This window comes from Caretta caretta, chromosome 9 (assembly GCF_965140235.1).
Source record: "Caretta caretta isolate rCarCar2 chromosome 9, rCarCar1.hap1, whole genome shotgun sequence".
Classification (NCBI taxonomy): Eukaryota; Metazoa; Chordata; order Testudines; family Cheloniidae; genus Caretta; species Caretta caretta.
The window spans coordinates 3,982,724-4,000,043 of record NC_134214.1 but is presented as its reverse complement, the minus strand read 5'-3'; the positions used below and the strand labels follow the sequence as shown (position 1 = coordinate 4,000,043).

The window sequence follows — 17,320 nt, the reverse complement described above, 5'->3', positions numbered from 1 at the left end:
TTCAGACAATGAGCTGTTCAGAATACGACCTGGCAAAATCCTTTCCTCTCTACCTAACTAATGAAAACAAGGGATGAAGTGTGCTGGGCCTGTTTATCATTCCTGCCCATCCCGGGACCCAGCTGTGCAGCCCTCCCAATCTCAGGAAGTCTAGGCAGCTGGAAGGTACAATGCTCATGTTGGTAAAAGTACAGGACTGGGAGCCAGGAGTTCTGTGTTCCATTCTTGACTCTGCCAATGACTCGTTGACTGATCACGGGCAAGCTGCTTTCTCTCTGTGCCCCCGTTTCCCCCTCTTTATAAACAGGGTGGTAATTCCTCTCCCCAGGGTGCTATGCAACGTTTGCACAATGCTTTTAGATCCCTCAGCTGGAAAGAGCTATAGAAGGGCAACGTCGAGCTGTTATCACTCACTGGGTTGTGAACACATTATCCTGACACAGGGGCCTCGTTGCTCCCAACTGCAGGCTCCTGCGTGCCAGACTTTGGAGCAGGTCAGCAAGTGCACAATTGGCAGAATCTGGATTCCTGACGTTTGGGGGTTTTGGTTCAGCCTGTCACAGTGACAGGGACCAGTCGTGAAATTCAGATGCAGACTCATCATGGACTTCAGGGATAAAGTTGGACCCCTGCATGCACAGGTTCAGAAACAGCCTTCCAATCAGTATTTGGTGGGCACGAAACCTAGCTAGTTTTAAGATGGAGCATGCTAAGTTTATGAATGAGGTCATATGACAGGGCTGCCTCCAACAGCAGGGCACTGGACTCTATGACTAGGGCCCTACCAAAGTTACGGCCATGAAAAACACGACACGGCCCATGAAATCTGGTCTCCCTTCATGAAATCTGGCCTTTTCTGTGCTTTTACCCTATACTTTACAGATTTCATGGGAGAGACCAGCGTTTCTCAAACTGGGGGTCCTGACCCAAAAGGGGGCTGCGGGGGGTGGGGGGGCCACAAGGTTATATTAGTGGGGGTCGCAGTATTACCACCCTTACTTCTCCACTGGCTTCAGAGCTGGGCGGCCAGAGCGTGGCGGCTGCTGACCCAGGGCCCAGCTCCGCAGGCAGCAACTCAGAAGTAAGGGTGGCAATACCGTACCGTGCCATCCTTCCTTCGGCGCTGCCGATGGCTCTGCCTTCAGAGCTGGGCTCCCGGCCAGCAGCCACTGCTCTCCAGCTGCCCAGCTCAGAAGGCAGCCCGCCGCCAGCAACAGCGCAGAAGGGAGGGTAGCACTCCTGCAACCCACCCCCACCCCCAAACAATAACCTTGTGACCACCCCACAACTTCCTTTTGGACCAGGACCCCTACAATTACAACACCATGAAATTTCAGATTCAAATAGCTGAAATAAGGACATTTAAAAATCATAAATCGTATGACCGTGAAATTGACAGGGCCCTAGCTATGATCCAGGAGGTTTCTTCAGTCCTGTGTCCTTATGCACATTGTTCTAGACCCCTTAGCATCTTCAAAACACTTTACACGCAGCTAGCTAGTGCACGGCCATGCAGCACGCTGGTAAGGCAGATGTTAATGTCCCCCTTTGGTGGAGGGGAAAATGGAGGCAGAGAGGTGGAGGTCCTGATTTTCAGAAGCGCTGAGCACCCATAACACCAACTGTAATCAATGAAAACTGCAGGTGCTCAGCACCTCTGAACAGTGAGCCTCAAGCCCACTGAAGGAGATGGTTTTCAATTCAGGATTAAAAGGAGGAGTCCCTGGGTCCCAGCTGGCTTTACAGTTCAGCGTTGCCGGTTATTGAAGGGAAGCCGCTTTGCCAAATTCAGCAACGGTGTGAAAGTTTATAGTTAAAAACACCCCAGGAGCCAAGGCACATACATGTCCTGCATCTTAAAGGGACTTGGGGATTGGTTAGAGACCTCACCTGCAATTGCTTCATAGAGGTCAGCTTTATACTCCAAGTACTCGTACTCCTCGAACCGCTGAGGCCCCTCGCACATGACCCGGCACTCCACATCTGCGGTGTAGTAGCCCCGCAGCGCTCGCTCCAAGGACTCGATGGCCAGCACGTATTCTTCTTGATCATAGTGCTTCACCCCTGCACTGTAGTTCTCCTGCAAAGAAGCCCGACAGGCTCATTAGGCAGCTGGGAACCAGGCCCAAACATGTACAGACACAGGCCACGTGCCCGGCAGTGAGGCCCAAAGATTTACAAGGGTATAGGCACTCCCGTGCTCAGCATCGCCACCCACGCCTACCAGACTTAGGAGCCTAAGTCTCGTTTTCAAAAAGGATTTAGGCACTCTGGAGCCTGAACAGCCTTGACTGTCAAAGGGATTTAGGCTCCCAAATGCCTAACCCCCTTTTGAAAGTAAGACTTGGGCTCCTAAATCAGGTAGGTGCTGTAACGCTGGGATTAAATCAGTGCCCATGTGGCACACTGGTCTAAAAGAGAATCCTGTAGAACTGCACATTATGCTGAATGAACAGTGATGTGTAAATTCTCCAGAGCGCTACAAAATCATTAACCAGTGACTGCGATGAGCCCAGTTTTTGGGTTCATTTTGGTTGCTTCACAAAGCAGTTGTAAAGCTGGCTGAACCGGCTGGGCACTACCAGATAATATCGGCCATATCCAAGACCTTACTGAGTCAATGGGAGTTTTTCCATTGTCTTCAATGGGCTTTGGATCATGCTCATGGACCTGACATAACACCGGTACCTCTCCCAGCATTGGCATAGCTGGGAAAAGAGAGACACCTATGCTCTGGATCAGTCCGGGAATGAAGATGGCTTAAATCCCCCTTTGTCACCTCCATCTCACCCACACCATCCTGTGCTGGGTACATCTCAGGGGGTCTGGAGAATCCAGCCCCCATGTAAATGTGAAAGAGCCATTTACTGAGCCGTCCGTCAAACCAGGCCATTGCGGATACTGAAAGCAGTCAGCGTGTGAGTCAGCAGCTCCTCTACAGAGAGGACAGGTTGGAGGGTTGCGTCACTGGGCATACGACAGGGGATACGTATAACTGAGGATGTGCAGTCAGCTCCAAGAGGACACGCATCCAAAAATAAAAGGGAATTCTGACAGATTTGTTTTCCAGTTGAACCTTCACGACCAGAGAACACTGGCATGTCCACTGCCAGCCAGAGCTTAGCCCTCAGAATTGCACATTTGATGCATTGCCTTGGATGTACATGGATAAAACAGGTGGGTGAATAAGTGCCCTGGCTAAATGCATATGGCTGGACTACAGTGAAAATACAGGTGCACAGATGCCTGAATGGAAGTGTAAATGAATGCAAAATGACCATGCTACCAAGTCTATGTTTACTGACGTAAATCAGAGACACTGTGGTTATCTCTTGGCTATGCACAGGGTAATGGCGCAGCCAGGCAGATGCTAATGGGGTGGGAATTGACAAATGCTGCCTTTCTAATGCCCAGCATAGACATGGCCAAAGGCTCACACACCGATATTCTCTAGCTAGCACGAGCTCACGTCACAGCATTGTATACGCCATCCAACCGAGCTTGGCCAGTAGCCTGTGTTACCTTCCTCCAGGCCCAAAACTCTTCCCCAAGCTGGCTGACACTTGACGTACGTGTTCAGCTCAGTGGACAGAGCTGGTTTCCCAAACTCACCATGTGCGGCTTGGCCTCTCGATCAACCAGATGGACCTTCCCAGCCATGGTTTTGTAGTTCTCAATGTCCTGCTGCATTTCCATGTGCTCAGGGTTTGCCATGAAGAAGGTGTGAGCTGCATCTGCTGCCTCCTCCAGCTGGTTCAGCTAAAACAAGGGAAGAAACAGGCAGCTGGTAAGTGCCCTGCTAACCCAAGCCAGAACCGCCCTCTGTATGAAGGCACCACACTCAAGATTTCTTTCGCCACCTACCACTGCTCAGCATTCCGGGGGCGTTTGGGACCAAGCTACCACTGCTGCTGAACACAGGGAGGAAATCCTGCCGTTTCGTCTGTCCTAAGGGTGCATCAATGGCCAAAAGCAGGGACTGGGAAGGGACCAGCAGCAAATGAGATCAACATTGAGTGATGGGCGAAATCAAGGAAAAACTGAGCATGCAGAATGAAGGAAGTGATTTCAATGCCAGAGCCAGCCTGGTGCAGGGCAGTTAGAAGATAGGGAGTCTGTTCCCGCCTGCCTGCGTGACCTTGGGCAAGTCACTTTGCTTCTCTGCGACTCAGTTTCCCCAAGTGTACTATGGGATAGCAGCTCCTTCAGAGGTGGGTACAGGCACAGAGCAGCAATAACTGCTGCTTGGAGCCAGTAAATACACACAGCATGGTGCCAAGACTGGCTATGCCTAAACCATTGTTGCCACGTTTGCCCTGACACATCACGGAACACAAACCCTAGCGCAGTGGTCCTCAAAGCTGGTCTGTTTACCCGCCACGTCCGCAGGTTCGCCCGATCGCGGCTCCCAGTTGCTGCGGTTCGCCGCTCCAGGACAATGGGGGCTGCGGGAAGTGGCGCGGGCCAAGGGACGTACTGGCCGCCACTTCCTGTGGCCTCCACTGGCCTGGAGCGGCAAACTGCGGCCACTGGGAGCTGTGATCAGCCGAACCTGCAGATGTGGCAGGTAAACAAACCGGTCCGGCGTGCCAGGGGCTTTCCCTGAACAAGCGGTGGACCGGCTTTGAGGACCACTGCTCTAGGGGACGTGTGGAAGAAATCTGGGCTGGTCGGGGGGGAGGAAGCATGAAAGACCAGCCACCCCTCCCATTCTAGACCCCTCTAAACTCTCTGACCTGAATCCCCATGGAAGCCCCGCACTGGGAGGGAACATCCTGCAGTGAAAGTACCCTACCCATCTGCTTTTCCTGCAGTCAGACCCAGGGCTCCAGGCTGTCCTTGGCTTGCACAGGCGACCATGGAGCCCTTGCCAGGCTATTTTAAATTGCAAACAGGCAGATTCTGCTGTCAATCACACCGATGTCATCTGCAGTTAACCCCACTGCTAAAGTACTCCAGATTTACACTGGTGTAACTGCTATCAGATGCTGGCCCTGCACTGGTCAAGGCCTCCTACACATGTAGAGAGTCCAGCCCTGTGCACACCGGCTGCAGCTGCGGGATCTGCAGGGAAAGAGACAGATGTGGTAAAACATCTGCCTGCTGACAGCCATACACACCATCATGGGGAGAGAAAAGGATAGGAGACAGCTTCACTGGCTGAGGCCCCTGCCCCCAAAATTAATCACAGCACCATAGAGGAAGAGCTGGTGCAGTTCAGGAGCCAGCTCTCCATGGGTGCCCAAGGGCTGTCCAAGCTGAAGGCTGGTACTAGTTGTGCTAGACTCTCAGGGCCTGGTTCTCCTCCCACGGCAGGGGGCGGATGCCCACCAGAGGCCTACCCAGCATGGAAATCCCACTTAACCCTGGCGGTGGTTTCACTGACGCTCCCTCGTGTCTCCGCTCCCTCACATCCGACTCAGTAAATGGTGGGGGCCCACGGTTGAGGAAGTAGATTGCAGTGAGGGAGAGGAGCAGGGTGGACCTAGCCCCAGCCCGCCCTTATTGCACCAGTCTCAGCGCGGGGGAGGAGGGGACGCACACCGGGAAAGCTTGTGGCGGCCACTGGATATTCTGTCTGAGTCAACCAGAAAGCCCCCCGGGGATTCCCACCTCTGCACCCCCCTCCTCAGCAATGGGGCCTGTAGCTTCCAGCCAGAAACCTTTGTAATGATCAGCCTCCGCTGATCAAAGCCACTCGGCACAGACAGCTCATAATGGCACAAGGGTCTCTGCCCTCAACGAGCGGAGGAGTCGTCACACCGGGGACCGCGCCTAACTGATGGGGGGGTCGGTGGGGGCACAAGGGAGCAGTGCGATGGTCCGAGAAGTGTTGTACGCAGCAGGCCCAGCACCCCAGCCGCCAGGCCACTGCCTGTGGTTTTCAGGCATCCCGGGAGAGGTGAGTTAGGAGGAGAGATTTCCCAGGCACACTGCCCTGCCGCCATGATCGGACATTGTCTCCCTGAAATGCCTCCTGCCTGCGTACGGCACTAGGAAGCAGATTCCAGCCACACTTGTGCACATGTGGGAAATTCAGTCTCAATTACAATGATTTGACAGAGACCGAGCACACCAGCCTTCCTCCCAGAGGGACCACAAAGCCTGGCCGGCTCCCGCAGGATGTTACTCACCCGGGAGAGAACAAGAGACCGTGCTGGACGCTGGCCAGTTCAAAGCCGCACACAGTGTCACAGCACAGCATGACCGAGGGTAAAGTGCTGTAGGGCTGCGAACACGAACCGCGTGCCACTTGGCCAGCACCGCGGGTTGTTGGTAAACCACACTGGTTTGTTTGCTTTGGTCCTGTCTGCTGCTCAGATTCCCAGACCAGATAATTGGCAAGGGGGTCCTTCCATTTGTTGCCTTCTTTCTTAGTCTACGCTGTGGCTCAAGACGTAGGTCACAACGAAGTAGCACACCCTGACTCAGCAGGTCGTCTGCCCAGCACACGGCTGGACCAGCTTGCACCGGTCGGACTTTGATTTGTGTGACCGGTCACACTTTATATTACGGTTCCATTTAGCAACAGTCGATGCAGGGTTAGTACATGACTGACAGATGTTTCAACAAATGATAACGCAATTGTCAGCATATCTGCCTGGTCTGTAGGTTGCTTGTGACATGGGTTATGGGAATTTATAGCACTTCTACAGGGGTTCATACCCCTCTTTAACATGTACTACTTGTGTCTAACAGCTATCAATCCTTTCTAAACCATTCATCAATGGAACCTAAATAATAATTGTGACCATTTTATGTACAGACACTCCCACCCCTCATAAAGTTTGCCCTGACAACTCTCCTGTGAGTATCAGCTACATTTTATCCACTGGAGAGCGCAGATATGCAGAGGTTAAGGCCCAGATTCGTAAAGGGAATTAGGCACCTAAGTTTCACTGATTTCAATTGGTGCCTAATTCCCCTTTCAGGAGCTGGGCCTAAGTGACTTGCCAAAGGCCGTGCAGGAAGAATGTGGCAGAGCTCCAAGTTCCCAGCCTGGTGCCCTAACCGCAGGACACTCTTGTCTGCATTTCGCTCACCGTTTCTGCACATTTCTCACCCCTTTCCTCCATCCGTTTACAGCACGTTCCAGCCAGTCCCTGAGGAACACGCTGTTCTGCTAGTGGTGAGAGTAACGGACGTGCCACACAGGCCAGCGGGCAGCAGGGCATTATCTCGGAGCAGACTGTTTACGCCCTATGGGGAATTGACAGTTTTGCATCAAAGGCTTGTCAAAAAGCAGCCGTGACATTCAAACTGAAAATGTATTTTCACATCTCATGGCAAAAGAAATCAAAACCCGAACTGCTCGGAGGGAGGGGGAATCTGTGATGCTTTAACTTCACACTGGATGAAAACAGACCCGTTGGCAAGCTGGGACGTGCTCCATTCCACTAGGAAACCAGCCACATATTGAGCAAAGGTCAGCCCGCTCTTGAGCGATGAACATGCAAGAAAAGTCACGTTTTTATGTTCCAAATGCAAAAAAAAAAAAAAAAAAAACCAACCCCCTCCCCAAACAAAACAACAAAACAAACAAAAAAAACCGTACTGTGAAATCCCACGAGATATTGATGCTTTGAGGCACAACACTGTCCCAAACTGAACAGGTATGTTTAATCTTAGCCTAGATCATCCCAGGGAAACCTGAAGGCAGGAGACCTCCACATGCAGATCTCCTCTGCTCAGCGCAGAAGCTGCTTCCGTGATACTAGCCCCCGTGGCCTGGCATCCAACAGAGGGCTCTCCCCGAGGTCAGGATCTCAGCAGGTGATTAGGAGCAGCGGGGTTATAAAAAAAGGGATGGCCGGAACGCCGCCCCGGGAATTGTGCCGCCCCAATCACGTGCTTGCTTTGCCGGTGCCTAGAGCCGGTCCTGGCTGCCTTATGGCAATTACCTAGAAGGGGTGTCCATCTGGGGCTCTGGTTCTTTTCTTGTGGCTCCCTTCAGCATGGAGACCTGAAGCCATCCCAGCTCTTTGGGATCCCCTGGAGCCTACTGGATTTGGGGACAAAGCAGCAACTCATTCTACAGGGGGAGGGGCAAACTCCGTAAGTTGGTGCTCACTGGTTTTCCCTTCCCTGTCTGGGACTAAGGCTATGTCTGCACGACATGCTGGGAGTGAGGGTCCCCTGCTCATGTACACATACGTGAGCATAAAGAGCCATGCAGCTGGTGGAGGGCAGGGAGCTGCAGCGGACGCACGGCTGAGCCTGAAACCGGCGGGTACGTACGTGCTAGTCCAGTTTCAGGCATCATAGAATCACAGAATCTCAGGGTTGGAAGGGCCCTCACGAGGTCATCTAGTCCCACCCCCGGCTCAAAGCGGGACCAATCCCCAACTACATCATCCCAGCCAGGGCTCTGTCAAGCCTGACCTTAAAAACCTCAAAGGAAGGAGATTCTACCACCTCCCTAGGTAACCCATTCCAGTGCTTCACCACCCTCCTAGTGAAAGAGTTTTTCCTAACATCCAACCTAAACCTCCCCCACTGCAACTTGACACCATTACTCCTTGTTCTGTCATCTGCCACCACTGAGAAGAGTCTAGATCCATCCTCTTTGGAACCCCCTTTCAGGTAGTTGAAAGCAGCTATCAAATCCCCCCTCATTCTTCTCTTCCGCAAACTGAATAATCCCAGTTCCCTCAGCCTCTCCTCATAAGTCATGTGCTCCAGCCCCTTAATCATGTTTGTTGGCCTCCGCTGGACTCTTTCCAATTTTTCCACATCCTTCTTGTAGTGTGGGGCCCCAAACTGGACACAGTACTCCAGATGAGGCCTCACCAATGTCGAATAGAGGGGAATGATCACATCCCTCGATCTGCTGGCAATGCTCCTATGTGTACATCCCAAAATGCCATTAGCCTTCTTGGCAACAAGGGCACACTATAAACTCATATCCAGCTTCTCGTCCACTGTCACCCCTAGGTCCTTTTCTGCAGAACTGCTGCCTAGCCATTTGGTCCCTATTCTGTAGCGATGCATTGGATTCTTCCGTCCTAAGTGCAGGACTCTGGACTTGTCCTTGTTGAACCTCATCAGATTTCTTTTGGCCGAATCCTCTAATTTGTCTAGGGCCCTCTGTATCCTATCCCTACCCTCCAGCATATCTATCTCTCCTCCCAGTTTTGTGTCATCGGCAAATTTGCTGAGGGTGCAATCCACGCCGTCCTCCAAATCATTAATGAAGATATTGAACAAAATCGGCCCCAGGTCCGACCCTTGGGGCACTCCGCTTGATACCGGCTGCCAACTAGACATGGAGCCATTGATCACTACCCGTTGAGCCCAACAATCTAGCCAGCTTTCTATCCACCTTATAGTCCATTCATCCAGCCCATACTTCTTTAACTTGCTGGAAGAATGCTGTGGGAGACCGTATCAAAAGCTTTGCTACTGTCAAGGAACAACACGTCCACTGCTTTCCCCTCATCCACAGAGCCAGTTATCTTGTCATAGAAGGCAATTAGATTAGTCAGGCATGACTTGCCCTTTTTGAATCCACGCTGACTGTTCCTGATCACTTTCCTCTCCTCTAAATGCTTCAGAATTGATTCCTTGAGGACCTGCTCCATGGTTTTTCCAGGGACTGAGGTGAGGCTGACTGGCCTGTAGTTCCCCGAATCCTCCATCTTCCCTTTTTTAAAGATGGGCACTACATTAGCCTTTTTCCAGTCATCCGGGACTTCCCCCGATCGCCATGAGTTTTCAAAGATAACTACGGTTACATCCACTACTGTGACCCTTGATGCACTTCTATTTATACTCGTGCTCGCTCAATGAGAGCAAGCATGAGCACGCGCACATGAGCAGTGGAATCACACCCCTCACCTGTAGTGTAGAGGTAGCCAGATTGGCATGTCTGCCCAGTAACTAGCCACCTGCAGATGTCCCATGGTAGCTGAATCAGGCTCACGGGGCTCCTATGGTACAGAGTCTACCCAGCAATGAAACAGCCCCACAGCCCAAGCCCTGCACACGAGTTAGCTGTCACAGGCCAGCCCTGGGCTTTTCCTTGCTGTGTAGACAGACCCTCAGTGGTAACTGGGCTTGGCTACAGCTGGCCAGATGGTGCACACAGCTGTCCTCTGCCTAGCACTGCTGCAGTGCTCAGGACTCCTGGCTTTAGAGAGGGCTTGTTCCCGGTACGTTACCAGAACAGCACTGTAAAGAAGCCCCGTGTTTACGTTTAATGCTGCTTTGAGCAGGCATGGCCTGGAGCGGAGTAAGAGTGGCAGCCTTGGAATTCAGCTAGAGCAGAAGAATTCCTCTGGAAGCAGCAGGCCCGGCTGAGTGGCTGCAAACCTGTTCCCATTCGGAAACTGGAGCTGGCTGCCAGGGCTCATAAAAGAGGCCAGTTGTTTAACTAGCAGATCGACACCTCCCCCTGCACTGTATGCACGGTTCAGTGGGGCTTGGGAAAATACAAGGCTCGATGAGGATGTATATTTTTGTTCTGAGGCAGCTTTTTTAGGCTCAAACTCTACACCCTGGGTCTGAGCCCTGGGTTAAAGTGATTTATGTGTAGATGGAAGGGGGGTTAGGGTTGAACCCGAGTTCGAACCCTGGGCTTACATTGCAGTGTAGACGTACCCGGAGGGTGCGAGCCCTGGAAGGCCAAGTCAGCTGACGGAGCCTCAGGTTTTTTAATCACAGTGAAGACATGCCCTAAGGGACTTAGCCTGGGGGCACAGAAATCAATTGCAGAGCTCGGAACAGAAACTGTGTCCTTACTGTCACTCCCTTACCTTCCCTGGGTGGCATGTGGAAGGGACGCTACAGATCACGTGGAGGCTGAGATACAAACTTGGGAGAAAACAACTTTCTTCCAGTGGCTGGAATCCTACAGCAGGTGTCCCCCCCGCAGTCGCCTTCAGAATCCTCCTGGCTCTGTGGCAAATGCTAACATGGAAAAACACTTCAGATGAAGATAGGAATCAACTCTAGTGGCATGCTCCATGAACTTCGCCTATCCTGTCATACTCCTGCTTTTCTCATTGGTAACAATGGGCTGAATCAGCCCTCAAATCAACACAGGCACTTCGCCTGGGAACTGAAGCTCACTGAGATTTCCACCACTGTAGTCAAGTTTCGGACAATAAAACCTCTAAACTCTAAGATTTTGTTCTATTGCCCTAACTCAGCCAAAGTCCACTGACTGGTCCAATTCCCAGCAGACCCAGAGCAGGGCTGCCTGAGAAGGACCATGTGTAATTGCCTTTGAAAAGAAAATGTAAGCCCCAGTCAGAGGGCATGTCAAAACAGGCTCCAGCTTTGTCCTTTGAACAGCAAAGCACCAGGGCACAGCAATGCCCAGAGGAACTTGAACAATTTGTCCTGTGCAAACTTGAGAATATTTTTGGCTTTAACCCTGTAGTTACAACCTGTGCAGGAAACAGAGGCTGGCTTTGCTCTTCCTACAAAACAATAGCTCTCCCGTTTGTGTATTCAATCCAAACAGAAGAGAAAGTTTGAGTTTACACTACAGCACGAGAGAGAGAGAGAGAGAGAGAATGAGAATTATGTCTTGCAACTTAGTTGATCAGGTAAATTCTACTTTATCCATTTTACAGATGGGAAAAATAAGGTTCAGGGAAGTAGTGTGATGTGTCCATGGTCATATTATAAATAGGTGTCAATTCTTAGCATTAAACTCAGGAGTCCTAACTCAAAGTCTCCCCTAAACCCTCGCCACAGAGGGTACGTCTACCCTGGAATAAAAGACCCGCTGCACAGCTACGGCTGGCCTGGGTAAGCCGCCTTGGGCTCGCGATGCTCGGCTCACAGGGCTAAAAACTGCAGTGTAGACATTCAGGCTCTGGCTGAAGCCAGAGCTCTGGGACCCTCCTGACCACGAGGTCCCAGAGCTCAGGCTCCAGACAGAGACTGAATGTCTACACTGCCATTTTACAGTCTGCAGCCTGAGCCCAGCGAGCCTGAGCAGCTGACCCAGGCCAGCCACGGGTGCCGTACCACAGCATCTCAATGACCTGGTTGTAAGAATGGTTTTAACATGGATTAAACAGCTACTTAATGACAGCAGAGTATCAGGAATCTTGGGGTCCAGTCTGGCTTCTGAGGGGAGTGATCTCTCATGGTCACAGACCCTTCTGTCCCTATCCCTGTCCCGTCTCTTTCCATCCCAACCCCAGATCTCTGTCCCAGTTTTTTCCCCAGCTCTTCATCCTCATCCCTGTGCCAGTCTCCTTGCTCACTCTCGGTCACCCCCACAGAGGCTCCTTGTCTGATCTGTCATATCCCAAAACCCAGCTCCCAGTCTCCCCCACCTCCCGAGGCTCAATCTTCTCCCCCTTCCTTTCTTTCCTTTGCCCAAAGGTAAGGAATTGAGAATACAAGAGAGACAGGCTCCCTGCCCTCAGCTCCAGAGCCAGCACCCTTAGCCACCAGGTTGGAGCATGCTTGGTCACCGTGTGGGATGGTGCATGCATAGTCTGGTCACATGCAGGAGCGGTGAGAGATTGGAGCATACTCCGTGCAGATGGAAGCTCCAGAGAGTTAGCTGCCAGCATCTGTAAAGTGAGATTTTTTCCAAAGTCTTATAATTTGGCCAAATTTGGGTGCATTTTCGTGAGAACCATAAAAGCCATAATCCTGGCACCAGGGCGACCCTCTCCTCCCCCACCAGCTCTGCTCCAAAGCGTGGGGGCTTTCACTAGCGCTGTTCAATGAAATGGTTATACGAACGTTTTTAAAGTGGACAAAACAATGTCTTTTCTCATTCTGAGATTTATGCTGAAAAACTGCCCAAACGCACCCACCCGGAGGCACCCGCCTGGAAAACGTCATCCCCAGCGGTTGAAGTTTGGCAAAGTTACAACTGAAAACTGGGTCTTACAGTAAGAAGCGTCAGGCAATCTTAACTAGTGACAGTGCTACCAGCTCAGCCTATAATTACAGCAGGTTAATTGGTGACAAGAGGACATTAGAGAAAAAGAAGCAGCTGATCTGAGATTACATCGATGATTGATGTTAAGGAAATCTTTGCACTGTTCAGAGCTATTTACAGTGCAAACTTCAGCCTTGATCTCTCTCATTCTTGTTAACTTTGCAGTCCTTTGCTTCCAAAGGTTGTGTGTTTAATTCTACCAATAAGCTCAATCCAGCTCTCTACAGCACCAGGATGTGAAGCAAAATGCTGTGTGGTGCAACTGCATTCTTCTTGCGCTTGCTGGTTCCCATTTCTTTTTGAAAGGTGTATAACCCACCAGTAGGTCCTGTGATGGTTTCAGCTCTTCCTGGGGAAACTCACTCTTGTGCAGAGGGCTCGAATAAGTCCTGAACAATAGAGAAGTCGCACCTAACTCCTCAAAATAGGGTGTAAGCAGTGCTGAGCTCGAGTGCTGGGTGAAACTCAGAACATCTGAGCTCCACCCTTTCAGGGTATCCCCTTCTGTGTTTGCTTCTGAAATATTCAAGTTGCCCTAGAAGCCAAGCAGTGATAAGTTTCTACTTGTCTTGGAGTGTTTAAGTAGAAGCATATATATAAACAAATTCCAAACCAGTAAGCTGTTCTCAGAAGCTAGGGTACAGACGTATTATGAAACACACCAGGGTCTGCTGCCAAATTCCCTCGAGACCCAAGGGAGAGGAAGAATGGTTTAAAGTACAGGACTTGGACTCAGGAGACTTTGGTTCAGTTTCTGGTGCCATCGCAGACTCAGTGTGTAGCCTCAGGCAGGTCACAAACTGATGGAGAGCTAAGTCACAAAGTAAAATAGGAATAATAATAAATAATGCTTCTTTCCTCCACCTTTTCTCGGTCTTCTCTACATACAATTTCCCTGGGACAGGGACCCTCTCTTACTAAGCGTATGTAGAGAGTGTGTGTAGCATATGGGAAATCCCATTCTTGATTGTGGACACTATACTATTAACAACAACTATTAATGGATGGAAAAACAGGATCTCAAAATCTATATATTAGAATTGGACAAAGTACAGAGAAGGGCAACAAAAATTATCAGGGGTGTGAAACAGCTTCCATGTGAGGAGAGATTAATAAGACGGGGGCTGTTCATCTTAGAAAAGAGACGAGTAAGGGGGCATATGATACAGCAAGTGAATAGGGAAGTAGTGTGAAGGCATAAATAAGAACCAAGGGTCACCCAATGCAAACAACAGGCAACTGGTTTAAAACTAACAAAAGGAAGTACTTCTTCATACAAAGCACAGTCAACCCACGGAACTCGTTGCCAGGGGATGTCGTGAAGGCCAAAAGTTTAGCTGCGTTCAAAAAGGAATGAGAAGTTCCTGGAGAATAGGTCCATCAATGGCTTTAGCCATGAGAGTCAGGTATGCAACCCCATGTTCTGGGTGTCCCTAAACCTCCAACTGCCAGAAGCCGGATGACAGGGTTGGATCACTCTAAAATGCCCTGTTCCGTTCATTCCCTCTGAACCATTCAGAGCTGGCCACTGTTGGAAAACAAAATCCTGGGGTAGATGGACTCTTGGTCTGACCCAATGTAGCCATTCTTATGTATCAGACCCTTACAGTACAATACATCTTGAATTACACTAACACTCCCGGAATGATGTTGTGGGAATATCTTCAAAGTTTTACATCAAAACCTTTACATTTCAGCTGCAAGGTCACATAAACAGAGCACAGCATCAAGAAATATGCAAGAGCCCCGAAACACTATCGCGGGGTCAGCTCAGCTGTGGCAATGACTAGAGAAGGAAAATGAGGAAAAAAGCGCCTTTTTTGAATTTTGAAAAGTGAAATGAAATTTTTCAGCTCAAAACCAAAACTCGTTTCATTTTGTTGGCAAATAGAAAGGTTTCAAAGGAAGTTTGAAAACCTATTTTCATCAAAAAATGTTTAGATGAAAGAATTTCAACCGATTGTAGTTTACACTTCTGCAGGGGGTGGACAAACTGTGGCAAACTACTGAATAAAATATTTGTTCTCTGTTTGTACAGCTCCTGACACAACGGGGTGAAATCCAGACCCTATTATAGTCAGCGGGAGTTTTGCCATTGACTTTAATGGGGCAGGATTTCATCCAAAATTAGTGACTTTCGGAAACTTATATGGGAAAGATTTGAACAGGGTAAGGACTGAAGTCAGACTGCAGGATGGACCTCAAGTTAGTACCTGCCTGGTCTTAGCATGATTTATAGTGTCACTTGGCACCTAGAGTGCAGCCAGTTGGTTAACTTCAATAGTGAAAATCCTAGATGGGAAATGACTACCATTGCTCTCAGAGGCTGTATGATAATGTATCAATACAGTATAAACAGCTTGCTCAAAATTCACCCTCTTTCTGGTTTTCATTATGAAGCCAATACAGTCTTTCCCCAGCAACCCAATCTAAATCCTTTGCCTTTCTATGATTGCAGGTTAGCAACCAGCAAGGTTTAATACATAATACTCTCTACATTCTTCCCATTTGCTTGGCAACACTGTACCACTAAGGTAGAATCATAGAATATCAGGGTTGGAAGGGACCCCAGAAGGTCATCTAGTCCAACCCCCTGCTCAAAGCAGGACCAATTCCCAGTTAAATCATCCCAGCCAGGGCTTTGTCAAGCCTGACCTTAAAAACCTCTAAGGAAGGAGATTCTACCACCTCCCTAGGTAACGCATTCCAGTGTTTCACCACCCTCTTAGTGAAAAAGTTTTTCCTAATATCCAATCTAAACCTCCCCCACTGCAACTTGAGACCATTACTCCTCGTTCTGTCATCTGCTACCATTGAGAACAGTCTAGAGCCATCCTCTTTGGAACCCCCTTTCAGGTAGTTGAAAGCAGCTATCAGATCCCCCCTCATTCTTCTCTTCTGCAGGCTAAACAATCCCAGCTCCCTCAGCCTCTCCTCATAACTCATGTGTTCCAGACCCCTAATCATTTTTGTTGCCCTTCGCTGGACTCTCTCCAATTTATCCACATCCTTCTTGAAGTGTGGGGCCCAAAACTGGACACAGTACTCCAGATGAGGCCTCACCAATGTCGAATAGAGGGGAACGATCACGTCCCTCGATCTGCTCGCTATGCCCCTACTTATACATCCCAAAATGCCATTGGCCTTCTTGGCAACAAGGGCACACTGCTGACTCATATCCAGCTTCTCGTCCACTGTCACCCCTAGGTCCTTTTCCGCAGAACTGCTGCCTAGCCATTCGGTCCCTAGTCTGTAGCTGTGCATTGGGTTCTTCCGTCCTAAGTGCAGGACCCTGCACTTATCCTTATTGAACCTCATCAGATTTCTTTTGGCCCAATCCTCCAATTTGTCTAGGTCTTTCTGTATCCTATCCCTCCCCTCCAGCGTATCTACCACTCCTCCCAGTTTAGTATCATCCGCAAATTTGCTGAGAGTGCAATCCACACCATCCTCCAGATCATTTATGAAGATATTGAACAAAACCGGCCCCAGGACCGACCCTTGGGGTACTCCACTTGATACTGGCTGCCAACTAGATATGGAGCCATTGATCACTACCCGTTGAGCCCGACAATCTAGCCAGCTTTCTACCCACCTTGTAGTGCATTCATCCAGCCCATACTTCCTTAACTTGCTGACAAGAATACTGTGGGAGACCGTGTCAAAAGCTTTGCTAAAGTCAAGAAACAATACATCCACTGCTTTCCCTTCAGATGTGTATCTGGAACACATCTTACACAGAGTATGATATTAGCAGCACTTTGGCTGCTGCTTCATTTTTAAAAGGATAACATCATAAAATCATCATGGATGTGTCATGTAATCCCAATCCTGAACGCCCATCTGCAATCAGCTCTGGCTAGCTCAGCTCCATTCCAGGAGAACTGTTTTTAACTTGGACTTGTGCGTAATAATAATTCTGATATGGACTTGGACTCATTTGCATGGTGATAGATCCTAAAAAATACCCCAGGCTGATCCCAAGTCGCTAAGTGCTGTTCAAATACACACAAAAACACAGTCTCTTCCCCTGTGCAATCTGCAACAAGACTCAACGAGAAAGCAATGATGGTCAATAGCTAAAAACTATGACCCTAACCCCGCAATCACTTAGGCATGTACATGACTGTACTCGGGTGTACAGGGCCACGGAGTGCAATTGGACGGCTCACCTGAGTAAAGCTATACATGTGCTTAAGTGACTGCGGGATCAAGATCTACAGTGCTGGAAACAAAATGGAATGATCTATTGCCAGATTTTTGGAGCAAGCAATCCATGGTGTTATAGTGGCTTATTCCTGCATTTTTCTCTGTGTGTGTTTAGACAGACAGACAAAGTGCGTATTCTGTAAAATGTTACAGAGTTACAGGAACATTTTCAAGTTGCAAAGTGAATGACTCAAAAGT

General features: G+C 49.7%; 1 protein-coding gene across 3 annotated transcripts in view; it reads right to left on the bottom strand.

Annotated features, from left to right (window-relative positions):
- Positions 1–17,320, bottom strand: part of P3H2 (prolyl 3-hydroxylase 2) — a 121,475-nt gene that overhangs the window by 24,699 nt on the left and 79,456 nt on the right. For all 3 annotated transcript variants that reach the window (XM_048864309.2, XM_048864311.2, XM_048864310.2), the window contains exons 2-3: positions 3,613–3,759; positions 1,891–2,080 (exon numbers count right to left, since the gene is read on the bottom strand). In XM_048864309.2, coding sequence (XP_048720266.2) covers positions 1,891–2,080; positions 3,613–3,759 — 337 coding nt within the window. The remainder of the gene's footprint in view (positions 1–1,890; positions 2,081–3,612; positions 3,760–17,320) is intronic.